At 49.0% G+C, this 13,077-nt stretch overlaps 1 protein-coding gene across 1 annotated transcript in view; it reads left to right on the top strand.

Annotated features, from left to right (window-relative positions):
- Positions 1-10,979: 10,979 nt before the first annotated feature.
- ZC3H12A (zinc finger CCCH-type containing 12A) overlaps positions 10,980-13,077 on the top strand; it is a 9,491-nt gene continuing 7,393 nt past the window's right edge. Inside the window, exons 1-2 of the mRNA XM_007453807.1 lie at positions 10,980-11,014; positions 11,854-12,329. Coding sequence (XP_007453869.1) covers positions 11,935-12,329 — 395 coding nt within the window. The 5' untranslated portion in view covers positions 10,980-11,014; positions 11,854-11,934. The remainder of the gene's footprint in view (positions 11,015-11,853; positions 12,330-13,077) is intronic.

The raw sequence follows: 13,077 nt of genomic DNA, 5'->3' as shown, positions 1-13,077 counted from the left end.
CCTCACTCCGTATTCCCAACAGCCCTTGAAAAAGACGCTATTTTCAGAGCTCCGTCTGTGGTAAAGCTAATGAGGTTTAATCTTGCAAGTGAGAGGCTCTCCCCAGATCCTACAGGGAGAGTGCTTCACTTTACATTTGTAATTTTTAAGATCCCCCCGCAGCAAACTGCAGAAACGTCAGGCCCTACAGAACCTTCTCTTATTGCTTTCCCCACTTTATAGATGAAGAAAAATGCGGCACAGAGATGTCAAGCAAGTTACCCAAGGTGGCAGGGCCAGGAGGTGGTGAAGTTGGGATTCAAACTCTTAACCCCCTCAGATGAACCAACAAGGGCTTGAGGAGTTTTCCCAGGGGATTCATGTCTTTAAATGCAGTACTGGGTTATGTTTCAATTTCTGTATTTTAATCAGTTAAGAAATAACTTTGTATTGGGACTTCTCTGGCAGTCCAGGGGTTAGGACTCTGAACTTCCACTGCAGGGGGCACAGGTTGGATCCCTGGTCCAGGAACTAAGATCCCACATGCAGTGCAGTGCTCCCCCCACCAAAAAAATACATTGTATTAATTGTTTAAAGGGCATTGCTTGATTGAGAGACCGAGTGCTGTCAAATGCAGTTACTCAGTCCTTTTATCACTTAGCTGAACACTGCCAGCCCCTGGCGTAGCTTTGCCTATGAAACAATTTTAAATTATTTTTAGTATAATAACAACTTTTTAGTCTATACCCTTCATAGATCACTGGTTAAAGACAAAAATCCTAAAAAACAAAATTTGATGCTGAAATACAAGCAAAAAAAAAAAAAAAAGAAAAGAAAGTGATGTTTCTTACACACACCTGCTTAGTAGTCTGGGAGTCAGGCCCACCACACACCAGAGCCGGATGATTCAGCCACGTGGCCTCACTCCGTATTCCCAACAGCCCTTGAAAAAGACGCTATTTTCAGAGCTCCGTCTGTGGTAAAGCTAATGAGGTTTAATCTTGCAAGTGAGAGGCTCTCCCCAGATCCTACAGGGAGAGTGCTTCACTTTACATTTGTAATTTTTAAGATCCCCCCGCAGCAAACTGCAGAAACGTCAGGCCCTACAGAACCTTCTCTTATTGCTTTCCCCACTTTATAGATGAAGAAAAATGCGGCACAGAGATGTCAAGCAAGTTACCCAAGGTGGCAGGGCCAGGAGGTGGTGAAGTTGGGATTCAAACTCTTAACCCCCTCAGATGAACCAACAAGGGCTTGAGGAGTTTTCCCAGGGGATTCATGTCTTTAAATGCAGTACTGGGTTATGTTTCAATTTCTGTATTTTAATCAGTTAAGAAATAACTTTGTATTGGGACTTCTCTGGCAGTCCAGGGGTTAGGACTCTGAACTTCCACTGCAGGGGGCACAGGTTGGATCCCTGGTCCAGGAACTAAGATCCCACATGCAGTGCAGTGCTCCCCCCACCAAAAAAATACATTGTATTAATTGTTTAAAGGGCATTGCTTGATTGAGAGACCGAGTGCTGTCAAATGCAGTTACTCAGTCCTTTTATCACTTAGCTGAACACTGCCAGCCCCTGGCGTAGCTTTGCCTATGAAACAATTTTAAATTATTTTTAGTATAATAACAACTTTTTAGTCTATACCCTTCATAGATCACTGGTTAAAGACAAAAATCCTAAAAAACAAAATTTGATGCTGAAATACAAGTTAATTGGGAAAAAATTAATGAAAATATTTCTGTAAATTCCTCCTATCTACACACTGCTTACATCTGATCATAATTTTCACACGTTATTTGATAAATACTGTTGGGACCACCAAGAATCCACCAGGATAACTAAATTGGGTCCCTACCTTACACCTGTGCCAAAATTAATTCCAACCTATTTTATTTTATTTATTTTTTTGGCTGTGCCACTCAGCTTACAGGATCTCACTTCCCCGACCAAGGGACTAAACCCAGGCCATGGCAGTGAAAGCTGGAATCCTAACCACGAGGCCACCGGGGAACTCCTTCCAACAGATTTTTTTTTTTTTTAACTATACATAAAAAAAAGAAACCATAAATGTGTCAGAAAAAAATGGGCGTATTTGTGTCATAATCTTAAGAATGGAGGCCTTCTTACGTATCACAGAAAAACCCCAAACCATACAAGAAAATGACCTGTTTCTCTACATAAAATTGAAAATTTTTCCTGAGTTAAGAAAAAAGAAACACACATACAAAGTCAAATAGGAAAGGAAAATATTTGAAATCTATCACAAAGAGCTAATTTCCCTTATCTTTAAAGAGCTCCTATGAATCAGTAAGGATAAAAGACCAATAATTCAACAGAAAAATAGGCAAAGGACGTAAACAACTAGTCAGCCCCCAAAATGCAAATTGGTCTCAAATGTAAGAAAAAAGAACCTTCATCCTCACCTGCAGTAAGTGAAATACAGTGAGATACCATTTGGCATCCACTAGGTTGACAAAGATCAAAACGTCTGGTGACCACGGTGGGGCAAGGATATGGTGACATGGGCCGTTTTCATCATTACTGGTGGGAAGGTAATGGTACGATTTCTATGAAGAGCAATTTAGCATTTTCTTCTAAAGGTCAGCACTCACATACCCTTTGTTATGGGTTGAATTGAATTGTGTTGCCCCCACCAAATTCACATGTTGAAGTCCTAACCCTCAGTACCTCAGAATGTGACCCTATTTGGAAATCAGGACATTACAGATGGAATTAGTTCAGATGAGGTCATATTGGAGTGGAGAGGGGTCCTCATCCAACATGACTGTTATCCTTATAAGAAGGAGAAAAGGGGACACAGACACACACACACAAGGAGAATGCCATGTGAACATCAAGGCTGAGATGAGGTGATACAGCTACAAGCCAAGGGACACCAAAAAGTGCCAGCAAACCACCAGGAGCCATGGAAGAGACCTGGAACAGATCTCCCCGACAGCTCTCAGAAGGAGCCAACCCGGCCCCACCTGATCTCAGACTTCCAGCCTCCAGAACTGTGAAATAATAAATTTCTGTTGCTCAGCCATTCAGTTTGTACTACGTTGTTACAGCAGCCCTAGCAAACTAAGACACTCTTTGACCCAGCAAGATGAATTCATCCTACTATGTATTTGTGCAGTTGCAAAGTGGTAAGCAGATGGGGGTCTACTTGCAGTGTTGTTTGTAATAGCTAAAGGTCAGAAACCACCTAAATGTCTTATCAGTCACAAACTACCTAAATAAATTATGGAATTATCTCAAAGGTCTATTAGGAAGTGAGAAAAGCAAGGTGTAGCTGGTTGTAGAGAGGGCCTCATTTGTATAAAAATAAAGAGAAACAAAGCAGAATGTATGTAAGCAAATATTTGCTTGTAGCTGCATAGATTCTATCTGGAAAGATACACAAGAAATTGCTAACTTCAGTTCTTCCTGGAGAACAGAAACACTTTAAGGACCATGGAAAGGAGATTTTGGTTCTACTCAAAACACACCTGTACCTTTTGAACCTTTTACATTGTTTATGTAACACCTGTTCAAAAAAAAAAAATCTGTGTATAACATCAAGATGCCTCTAGCACTTCAAAAACCAACAGGAAAAAGAAAATATAGCCATTTTAGCTTTTCATCTTTTGGAAATAACAGCTATTCATACCTGAAATGGGTTATTTGAGGAGATATCTTCTCTCTCACCTCTTCGTTTAGAAACAAAGCACAAAATGTGTTTTGAAAATAACCAAATAAATCACAAAAATGAAGCACAAGATGCCAAAATTCTAAACTCCCATGTATTGAAAGCAAATCTATTTTTTAATTCATAGCATGTAGTTAAATTTCAATCTATAATGACATTTCAGCATACATTCAGTCTCCAAATCAAGCCTAACAAGATATTTTCAATTCATTTATCTATAAATCTTCATTTTCCTCATAAAATTAAGTTAAATTATATTAAACAGTTGGCATCACTTATTAAATAGGAAAGGGTCAAAAGTAGCCTTTAAAATAACAAATCTTACAAAATATACACTTTCTAATACAACCTTTGGAATCAGACTGATCTAAAATAAAATAAATTTTCTCAAAATATCTTCTTACCTTGCAAAAAAAAGAAATTATCTTATTTATTTGAAAAAGGGTTTGTGAGGTCATTGATCACTGTGAAAACAATTGGAGTGTTCACACATGTTGAGAAATACAACCTGGGCTCATCCTGTATGTTTGTGCAAGCTGCGAACTGTACAACTCCAGGGGGCGCCATTGAGATCATAATCCAAATTGTGCAGTGCACTGCCTGTGCAACTGGCCATATCAATCCTGTGCCTACTGAAAATGTTGGGGGTCGTGGAAGTCTTTTGGGGAGGAGAGGGTAGGTGTCAGAGGTGGGGTCACATAGATTGTGAGACCAGAATCTCATGCATACAGCCTCCCATCTCTCCAGGTTGACCTCCCTTGTGGAGGCACTGGCAACAGAAATATCCTGAGTTTTCTCTGAGCCTTACAGCCTTGGTTTTCCTAAGGTTGGTGGCGGGAGGACCATCTGCCAGGGCCTACAATCATCTCCTTGGCCTGTACAACTCAAAGTCCTCTTTAATCACTTAGCAGCTGAGAAGCAAGGCCAGAAGAAGGGACCCCACCATACCCTTCATTTTACTCCTACCCTAAAGGAGGCAGAGGTGGCTAGCGCAAGAGGAGAGGCGGAGGCAGCTGAACCTAAAATGACATTCAGGACATTTGGCCTCCGGGACCAGCTCTACCACTGCCTTTCTGTGTGATCTTGGCAAATCTGTAAGCCTTCCTGGGCTTCTGCCTCCCTGTTTGCAAAATGAAGAGGATTATTGCCATTCTTTCTCTGTCTCTTGGAAAAACACACAAAAGAAGACAGAAAAACACAAAGCTGTGATTTCACAGGGAATGCATAGAAATTCAAGCATTCCAATTATTATCATTAAACATCAAGAATTTGTCAGGAGGCTCTGAGCAGCTATAAAACCTCAAGCAAATCTCATGACCACCCTGGGCCTTCGTTTTACCATGTGCCAAATGGCAAAGCTTGAATTAGATCAGCAGTTTGCTGACCTTTTCACCACTAAGAGTCTATTTTATTATTTCCAAACCATCCCCACAGTCCTCACATTTTGTAAGATTTTATCCCCTAAGCTGTATTTAGGTAATTATTGTATAATTAAGAAATATTAAGTAATTATTGTTATCATTATAAAGGATATTTTTGGTTGTGAGTGACAGAATTTATGGGCTTACATAGGCAGAGTCTAGAACTAGGAATAGCTTCAGGCAAGGCTCGATCCTGCAGCTGTTACCGAGGACCAATGTTCTTCTAGTCTCTTGGCTTCTGCCTCCTCTGAAGTGTCACAAGGTGACTTCCAGAAACTCTTGGGACTCCTTGCTTTTCTCCCTTGTGATTGGCAAGAAACAGAGAGATTGCTGCCCGGTCAACATAAAGAAAAGACACAGAATTGAGACTCATTAACCTGGTTATAGCCTGATTTGGGTCACGTACCCTTTCCTGACCAATTACCAAACCTGAAGGATAAGATGTATTGATTAGCTTAAGCCAGTTAGGCCCCACTGCTGGAATGGGGTCACTTCTGACCAGATCACATGGCTGGGAAATTCCCAGCACTATTAGGAAGGGGGAATTGGATGAAGGGTGCTGGAGAGACACCAGCAAGTTTCCTGTGGTGTGTTTATCAACCAGTGATATCTCAAACAGCCCATCAGAACTTCTGACCAGCATGTGAGCTGCACATTAGAGACCTCCAGGATCTTGTGAACTGGTCTCAATGACAACCTCACCTGTGGATGGCCACACTGACCACGTGAGTCGACATCAGCCCAGCTGTGGTTAGACTTGGCCCAGATGCAAGTTCACCCATGAAGCTTCTAGTTCTCTACTCCCACCCAGCCTTTCAGACATGGCTCAGCTGGAGGTCCAGGTGAACCGCAGACTCCACAGTTCCCAGGACTACACCTGCCCTTTTCAGATACAAGAGGACATCTGTGAGCTGGATTTGGCAAAGAGGAAGCAATAGAGATGTCCACAGCAAAACATACCTGGAACCCCGGCTGCCTCGTTCACTGACTCACCACAGATTTACCAACATCTGTGCCAGGTCGTGTCCCAGGGATCCGTCTTCAAGGAGTCACAGTGAGGTGGGGAGGCAGTGGTGCCCCAGACCATTACAGTCCAGTGTGGAAACACAGTGAGGCAGGCAGCAGCGGGACAGCGGCAGGCCCCTCCCCATCTTGGGCCAGAGGGCATGAATGTCCACCCCAGCACAGAAGCAGCAGGACCATTTCAGCCCAGCCTGCGCTCTCCTGGCCCGAGGGAAGCTATCTCTGGTAGCTCCAAGGATCTCACCAAAGTTGTGCCCCCCCAGTACAGATTGGGGAGTGTTCAACCCCAGGACTGGGGACCCAAGGTTCTGCACACCATCAGGGCCTTGTAGGATTCTCTCTGGCCCCTTCAGTGCAGTGGCTTTGGGGCTGGGGAGGAGTGGGAGTGGGGGTAGGGGGACAAAAGCCAACTCACCCTTTTTCCTGCCTTCAGACCTCGCCTCTTCCTAAATCTTCAAAACCAGGTGGGATTCACTGGTTAAGCAAGCACACAGCGAGGCCAAAGGGGTCCCCTGCCACTGCTCTCACTAACAGACAGCTGAGGTTCTACTACTCCTTTGAGTAAGCCATTGCCCTTATCAGGTCCTCAGGTAAGTCACCAGTATTTCTGAGCACCTGTGTGGGTCTGATCTCCCTGTCTCTGGCAAATGGGGCCAGGGATGCCTGGGTTGGAGAAAGCCTGGCTAGTCCCATTCTCAACTTTTCCAATATTAACTTGCCATGTGGCCAGAGGCAAGTCCCTTTCCTGCTCTGCCTCTCCATCTATAAAATAAAGGTTCTGGTGGGCTTCCCTGGTGGCGCAGTGGTTGAGAGTCTGCTGCCGATGCAGGGGACACGGGTTCGTGCCCTGGTCCGGAAAGATCCCACGTGCCGCGGAGCGGCTGGGCCCGTGAGCCATGGCCACTGAGCCTGCACGTCCAGAGCCTGTGCTCCGCAACGGGAGAGGCCACAACAGTGAGAGGCCCGCATACCGCAAAAAATTTTAAAAAAAATTTTTTTAATAAAGGTTCTGGGATAATCATTCTCTATGGGGCTTTCCAGCTCTAACAGTCCAGAATGTGAGCATTCAAGGTTCAGCAAAGAACAGGAAGCAGGGGTGGCTGAACTGGGGTAAGAGGGGGGGCCATCTGGCCAGGACCTCACAGACCAAAAGGATATATATAGCTATAGATATATAGGATATATAGATATATACCAATAGAAATGAACAAAGCCACCTGACCTTCTTACCTACAAGGCCCATGAAATTATATACATATTTTTTTAATAAACTTTTTAATTTTGGAATTAATTTTCAATTTACAAAAGAATTGTGAAGGTAGTACAGAGAGTTCCCGCATACCCCTCACCTAGTTTCAGTTTCCCCTAATGTGATCATCTCATACCACTGTGGTACATTTGTCAAAGCAAAAAAAAAAAAAAAATTGGTACATCTCTATTAACTAAAATCCAGACCTTATTTGGATTTTACCAGCTTTTCCATTAATGCTCTCTCTGTTCCAGGATCCAACCAGCAACTATACTGCATCCATCCGGCGTGTCTCTTCGCGTCCTCTGGTCTGCTTCTGTCTTTCCGTGCTTTTCGTGACCCTTTCAGTTTTGAGGCGTCCTGATCAAGTATTTTGTAGAATGTCCTTCTGTGGGAGTTTGTCTGAGGTTTTTCTCTGGGGTTACGGGTTTGGGGAAGAATACCACAGGGATGAGATGCCTTCCTCATCACATAGTGTTGGGGGCACATGATAGCCACTTGACTTATCATGGGGTGGTGGTAACCTTGATCACTTGGTCAAAGTGGTGTCTGCCAGGTGTCTCCACCATACACTTCCTATTGTTCTCCTTCCCTACTCTGTTATTTAGAAGCAAGTCACTAAGCCCGGGGCACATTCAAAGGAAGAGGAGAGGATAATTAGCCTGGAGAAGGGAGAACCTACATGTGTTATTTGTAAGATTTGTCTCTACCCCGGCTCCACCCAGCTAGTTATTTATTCAACAATTTACTTCTACCAGTACCAACTCAGGGATATGGATTTTATACTTTGGGTTACTATCTAATACTCCATTATCCATTTTATTGCTCTAATTGTTGCCGCTTTGGCCATTGGGAGCTTTTGGCTCCCGAGTCGCTTTGACACACTCCTACCCTTTTGAGTTTGGGGCACTCCCTAACTCTGGCACCACAAGACACTCCAAGCTCACTTTTTTCCCTGTCCCAGTCCTAGAATCAGCCGTTTCTCCGAGGAAGTAATATATTTTTAAAACAAACCCTCCAATTATCTTGTCAATAGTCCAAATGTACTGCACTGCATTTGAATACATGATGAAATAGTTCATTTGTTCAACTGAATTTTAAAGCATACTTCAATTTTTATAGCTCCTAGTGTGACAAGTCTTTTTTTTTGGCCATGCCATGTGACATGTGGGACCTTAGTTCCCTGACCAGGGATTGAACCCATGCCCCCTGCAGTGGAAGCACAGTCTTAACCTCTAGACTGCCAGGGAAGTCCGACAAGTCTTTTTAAAATATATTAGGAGCCTCAAAACATGGGGGGGAATCTGGCCCTTCCTCCATTTCCAGGAGGGCTTGTGGAACTGAACCTCTGCAGCCACACTGCTAAGGCTTGGGGGTAGCCTGCCCACGCTTCCTACAGTGGTGACCTAGCTCCTGTGTCCTTCCCAGTCTGATCTGCCTGGTGGAGCTACTGAAATCCTAGGTAATTCCTGGGACCTTTCTCTCTCCAGCCTCTCCTCGCCACCCCCCCCCTCACCGCCCAGGGGGCGACCAGTCCTGGAGCTCTGCAGACCCCACTCAGGCTAGCCAGCTGCAAGCAGGTGGCAGCAGAGCAGGAAGGCTCCAGGAAGGAAGTTGGCAAGCCCAGCCACTGAGACGGGAGTTCAAGGGAAGGGGGGGTGGTGGAGCGGGTGGGATGAGCACATTAGATCCAGAGGGCTCCTGGGGATTCAGACCAAAGTTTGCAAAATCCAGCTAGAAGTGGAGCAGGGTTTCCCCGGAGCAGTCCTGGGTTCTGCAGAAGAGAGTCAGCTTCTCGGGAAACAGCCGCCTTCGTGAGCCGGAAGAGAGCGAGACTGCGGCTCACTTGGGGAGGACACGGAGCTGCATGACTCATCGCCCAGTCCTGCTGGCTCCCTCTGGCACAGTGCTGGGCAGCACAGGGCCTGGGAGTACGGGCGGAGTCCCAGCCCGGTCCTGGCCCAGGAGGCGGTCCAGGCTGGCAATCACAATCCAGCACGTAGGGACATAGGCAGGGGGCTGTGGGAGCACTGAGGAGGAAGCAACTCAGCACCAAAGGAGTCTGGGCAGGCCTCACAGAGGAGGTGACATCATCAAAAAGAGGAATAGGGGGCTTCCCTGGTGGCGCAGTGGTTGAGAGTCTGCCTGCCGATGCAGGGGACACGGGTTCGAGCCCCGGTCCGGGAGGATCCCACATGCCGCGGAGCGGCTGGGCCCGTGAGCCATGGCCGCTGAGCATGCGTGTCCGGAGCCTGTGCTCCACAACAGGAGAGGCCACAACAGTGAGAGGCCCGCGTACCGCAAAAAAAAAAAAAAAAAAAGAGGAATAGAATTGGCCAGGCAGCAGTAGGGAGGGAGGAAGGGGAGGGCACTCCCGGGGCTGAGATAGGAGATGCAAAGGCACAGAAGTGTCTGCAAGGCGCTGGCACAGTGCCTGCTGCCCAGCAAGTACTCCATAAATGCGAGGCATTATCACTTTGGTTGACTTATCATCATTATGATTATTAACCTGGACTCATTACTTAATATTTTTACTACCGTAAAGGTAGTTAATACAATGAATGAATGTCTAAATATACTGCACTTTTCACTGAATTTTTCCCAACTATAAAAGGGGCTGTTCTGAAGATTACGTCTACAGTACACACAGCACTGGGCAGGAGTAGTGGTGAGCACGTGTGCTGGCACACAGAAGGAGCCTCGTTTTCCCCCTCTCCTGGAGGCCAGCCCCTGGGGATCCTGTGCCTGGAAGACACAGAAGGAGAGGTATTTGGGGGTCTTTAAAGATGACCAGACAACAAAGCAGGGACTTGGCTAGGTGGGATCATTGGTGGTTTCAAAAGTGACAAAGGTGGCACCTGGTGCCCTGGAATGGGAGCTCCTGGTCCTGGTTGCAAGTCTTTCCAGCTAGGACAAGGCAGGTTGTACCTGCGCTTCTATCCTGTCAAGGTCATTATTTCAGAAAAAATTGTATCTGTCCCTGGATGGGGCCCCAGCTCTGTGTACCTGCTCCAATCACGGTGTACCTGTTGAGTGTTCCTGTCTCAATGCGAAAAGTGCCTGCCTGGGTGTACCTGTCTTGATAACTATGGCTCTGCCTCCAACCGTGTGTGTGGACGAACGCCTGTGTCCCGTACTGTACCTTCGGCGTACTTAGTTAGGTCTGAAAGTACGCGGCTGTACCTGTGCCTGTATCGCCGTACACTAGGTCTGCCCGAGCCTAACTCGGTGCGCATACTTGGTTCAGCCTGGGCTTACCTTACGCCTGCGGGCCGTGCACTCCTGCCCTGCAGATCTCCTCGCCGCGGGAGGCTAGAGGCTCAAGTAAGAGGCAGCTGCCCGCCCCTCCTGCCCGGATTCCTGGCCAGGCCTGGCGCTCTCGGGCTGCGGGGGCGGGGCCTGAGGCCTGGGCTGTGTGGGGAGGGATGGGGCGGGGATGGGGGGGGGATGGGGCGGGGCGGGGGGGAGGAGCAGGAAGGGGCGATGGCCGCTCCGCCCCCTGCCGCCCGGGCCGGCTCTCCCCCGCCCGCCCGGCTTTCGCGTCATGGTCCCGAGTGCCGCCCACCCGCCCCGTATAAAAGCGCCGCCGGCCTGGCCCCCGGGACTCGGCCCCATGGAGAAGCCGCCGGCCGCGGCTGGCGCACGGCAGGGTGAGGCGCGCGCGACGGGGATGGGGCGCGGGTGCGGGCTTAGGGGGAGGGCGGAGGAGCGGATGGGAAGGGCTTTGGCTGGGACTGACCTGAGCGGGAGGGACGTGGGGCCGGTCGGCTCCGGCCTCCCCTACCCCCAGGATCCTCCCAACTTAGTCCAAGTCGGGAGGATCCTGGGGGTAGGGAGACCGAGGTCCGGAGAGGGAATAGAGCGCTCGCGAGGCTCTGGGCCGGGACACCCTAAGCGTCACCGAGCCCGGAGGCCAACCAGAGTTTCCCAGCAACTTTTCCCTCTGGTGGGTCGCCCCGGAAACTTCCCCTCCCCCGGTCCGGGAGTCCGGCCATGGGCCCCGCGCCTCCTGGCCTGGGCTCCGAGCACTGGAGGAGGCGATGGCTTCAAGGGGGAAGCCCCCCAACAACGCAGTTCCAACCCAGTGGGTTTCCATCTGAGAGCCCCGCCCCGCAGCTGTCGGGGCGCGGCGAGGTCCTCGGAGGCCTCCCAAGACTTCTGGGTCCCCTGGGTTGGCGGGGGGCTGGGGTTGGGGTGGGAGGAGGGGTCAGACTGCCTAAGTTCAAGTCCTTGCGCCATCAGCTAACAGCTGGATGACCTAGAGCAAGTTCGTAACGTCTGTGGCTCAGTTTCCTCCTTTGTATTATGGGAATGATGCTCCTTAGCTGGGAGGGCTTTTGAGAGGATAACAGAGGTAACACGGAAGATGGCTTTGCATTTTGCATACTGCCACCAGTCCTTGTGGTCTCATCCTGTTGGATGGGGCGGGGTCAGGAGAGGGGTGAGAGAGAGCCATTCCCCATCCCTAACCCTCATGGTTGTCATACAGGAGCTGTGACAAGTGCCTTCCACCAGTCCGAGCTGTGAGTGGCCGGTGGAGAGAGAGGCCCACCCAGGAAGCCACCCCACCATGAGTCTGTGGGAGCTTGAAGATGGCCACAGCTGCCGAGGGACCCCCAGGCCGGCCCAGGAGTCCACGGCTGAGGAGGCAAGGACTGCAGAGCTGCAGATGAAGGTTGACTTCTTCCGGAAGCTGGGCTACTCATCTGCTGAGATCCACAGTGTCCTGCAGAAGCTGGGGGTCCAGGCAGACACCAACACCGTGCTGGGCGAGCTGGTGAAACATGGATCAGTGGCCGAGTGGGAGCGCCAGGCATCGCCGGACCCCTGCCCTCAGCTGCCTCTGGTCCCCCGGGGTGGGGGCAACCCCAAGGCCCCCATCCTGGAGCCCTCTCCCCCCGAAGATGACAAGGAGGGCAGTGACCTGAGGCCTGTGGTCATCGATGGGAGCAACGTGGCCATGAGGTACATGTCACTTCTGTGGCCAAGACTGTGGCCGGGAATGGTGGCCGTGTGTCTCTGCACCTCTGGTAGAGAGGATTTCAGAAAGGAGTTTGACCTCTTCTCCAGACTGGTCTAGAGGAAGGGAAAGGCCTTTATGGAGGCCCTACTGTGTGCCAGGAGGCTCCCTTAATCCTCATGGCTTCTTGGAAGTGGGTTTTAGGGATGTTTGAGGGAGCTCAAAGTGTTGCTCAGGGTCACACGACTGGTAAGTGCCGGAACAAAGATTCGAACTCAGGTCCTTCTGTCTCCAGAGCTACCTTATGCTCTTCAAGAGGGATCAGACTGTGGGCTCCAGCTTACTGCATAGGAGCCTTCTTTCCTCCTCCATGAGATGGGGATAACCCACCCCCTCAGGTGGTGGTTGTGAGGAGTGAATGCACAGAACCTGGAGAGAAGTAAGGGCTCATTAATCAGTAGTAGTTGTTGTTATCGTTACTATTATTCAGAGTCTGGGACTGCTGAGGCCTTGTCCCAGACCTGGGCTCCCATGGAAGCGGGCCCAGCTACTGAGGCCTTTGTAGCTGTGACCAAGAGTAACCTTGAGGATGTGGGTGGGTAGCTTGATGCTTTGGCTCCAGGGGAGCAGTGACTTGGGTCACTTCTGCTGGAGCCACCTGTGCTGGACTGGGCTCTGAGGGCTCGCCAGGGGGCAGAGCCAGGACTCAGCCCTGTAACCATCCCACCTCTCCCCTGTGCAGGCTCAGGTGGG

Source organism: Lipotes vexillifer, unplaced genomic scaffold (assembly GCF_000442215.2).
Source record: "Lipotes vexillifer unplaced genomic scaffold, Lipotes_vexillifer_v1.1 scaffold213, whole genome shotgun sequence".
Classification (NCBI taxonomy): domain Eukaryota; kingdom Metazoa; phylum Chordata; class Mammalia; order Artiodactyla; family Lipotidae; genus Lipotes; species Lipotes vexillifer.
Note: the sequence above shows the minus strand (reverse complement) of the source record. Positions and strands in the feature narration are given on the sequence as shown.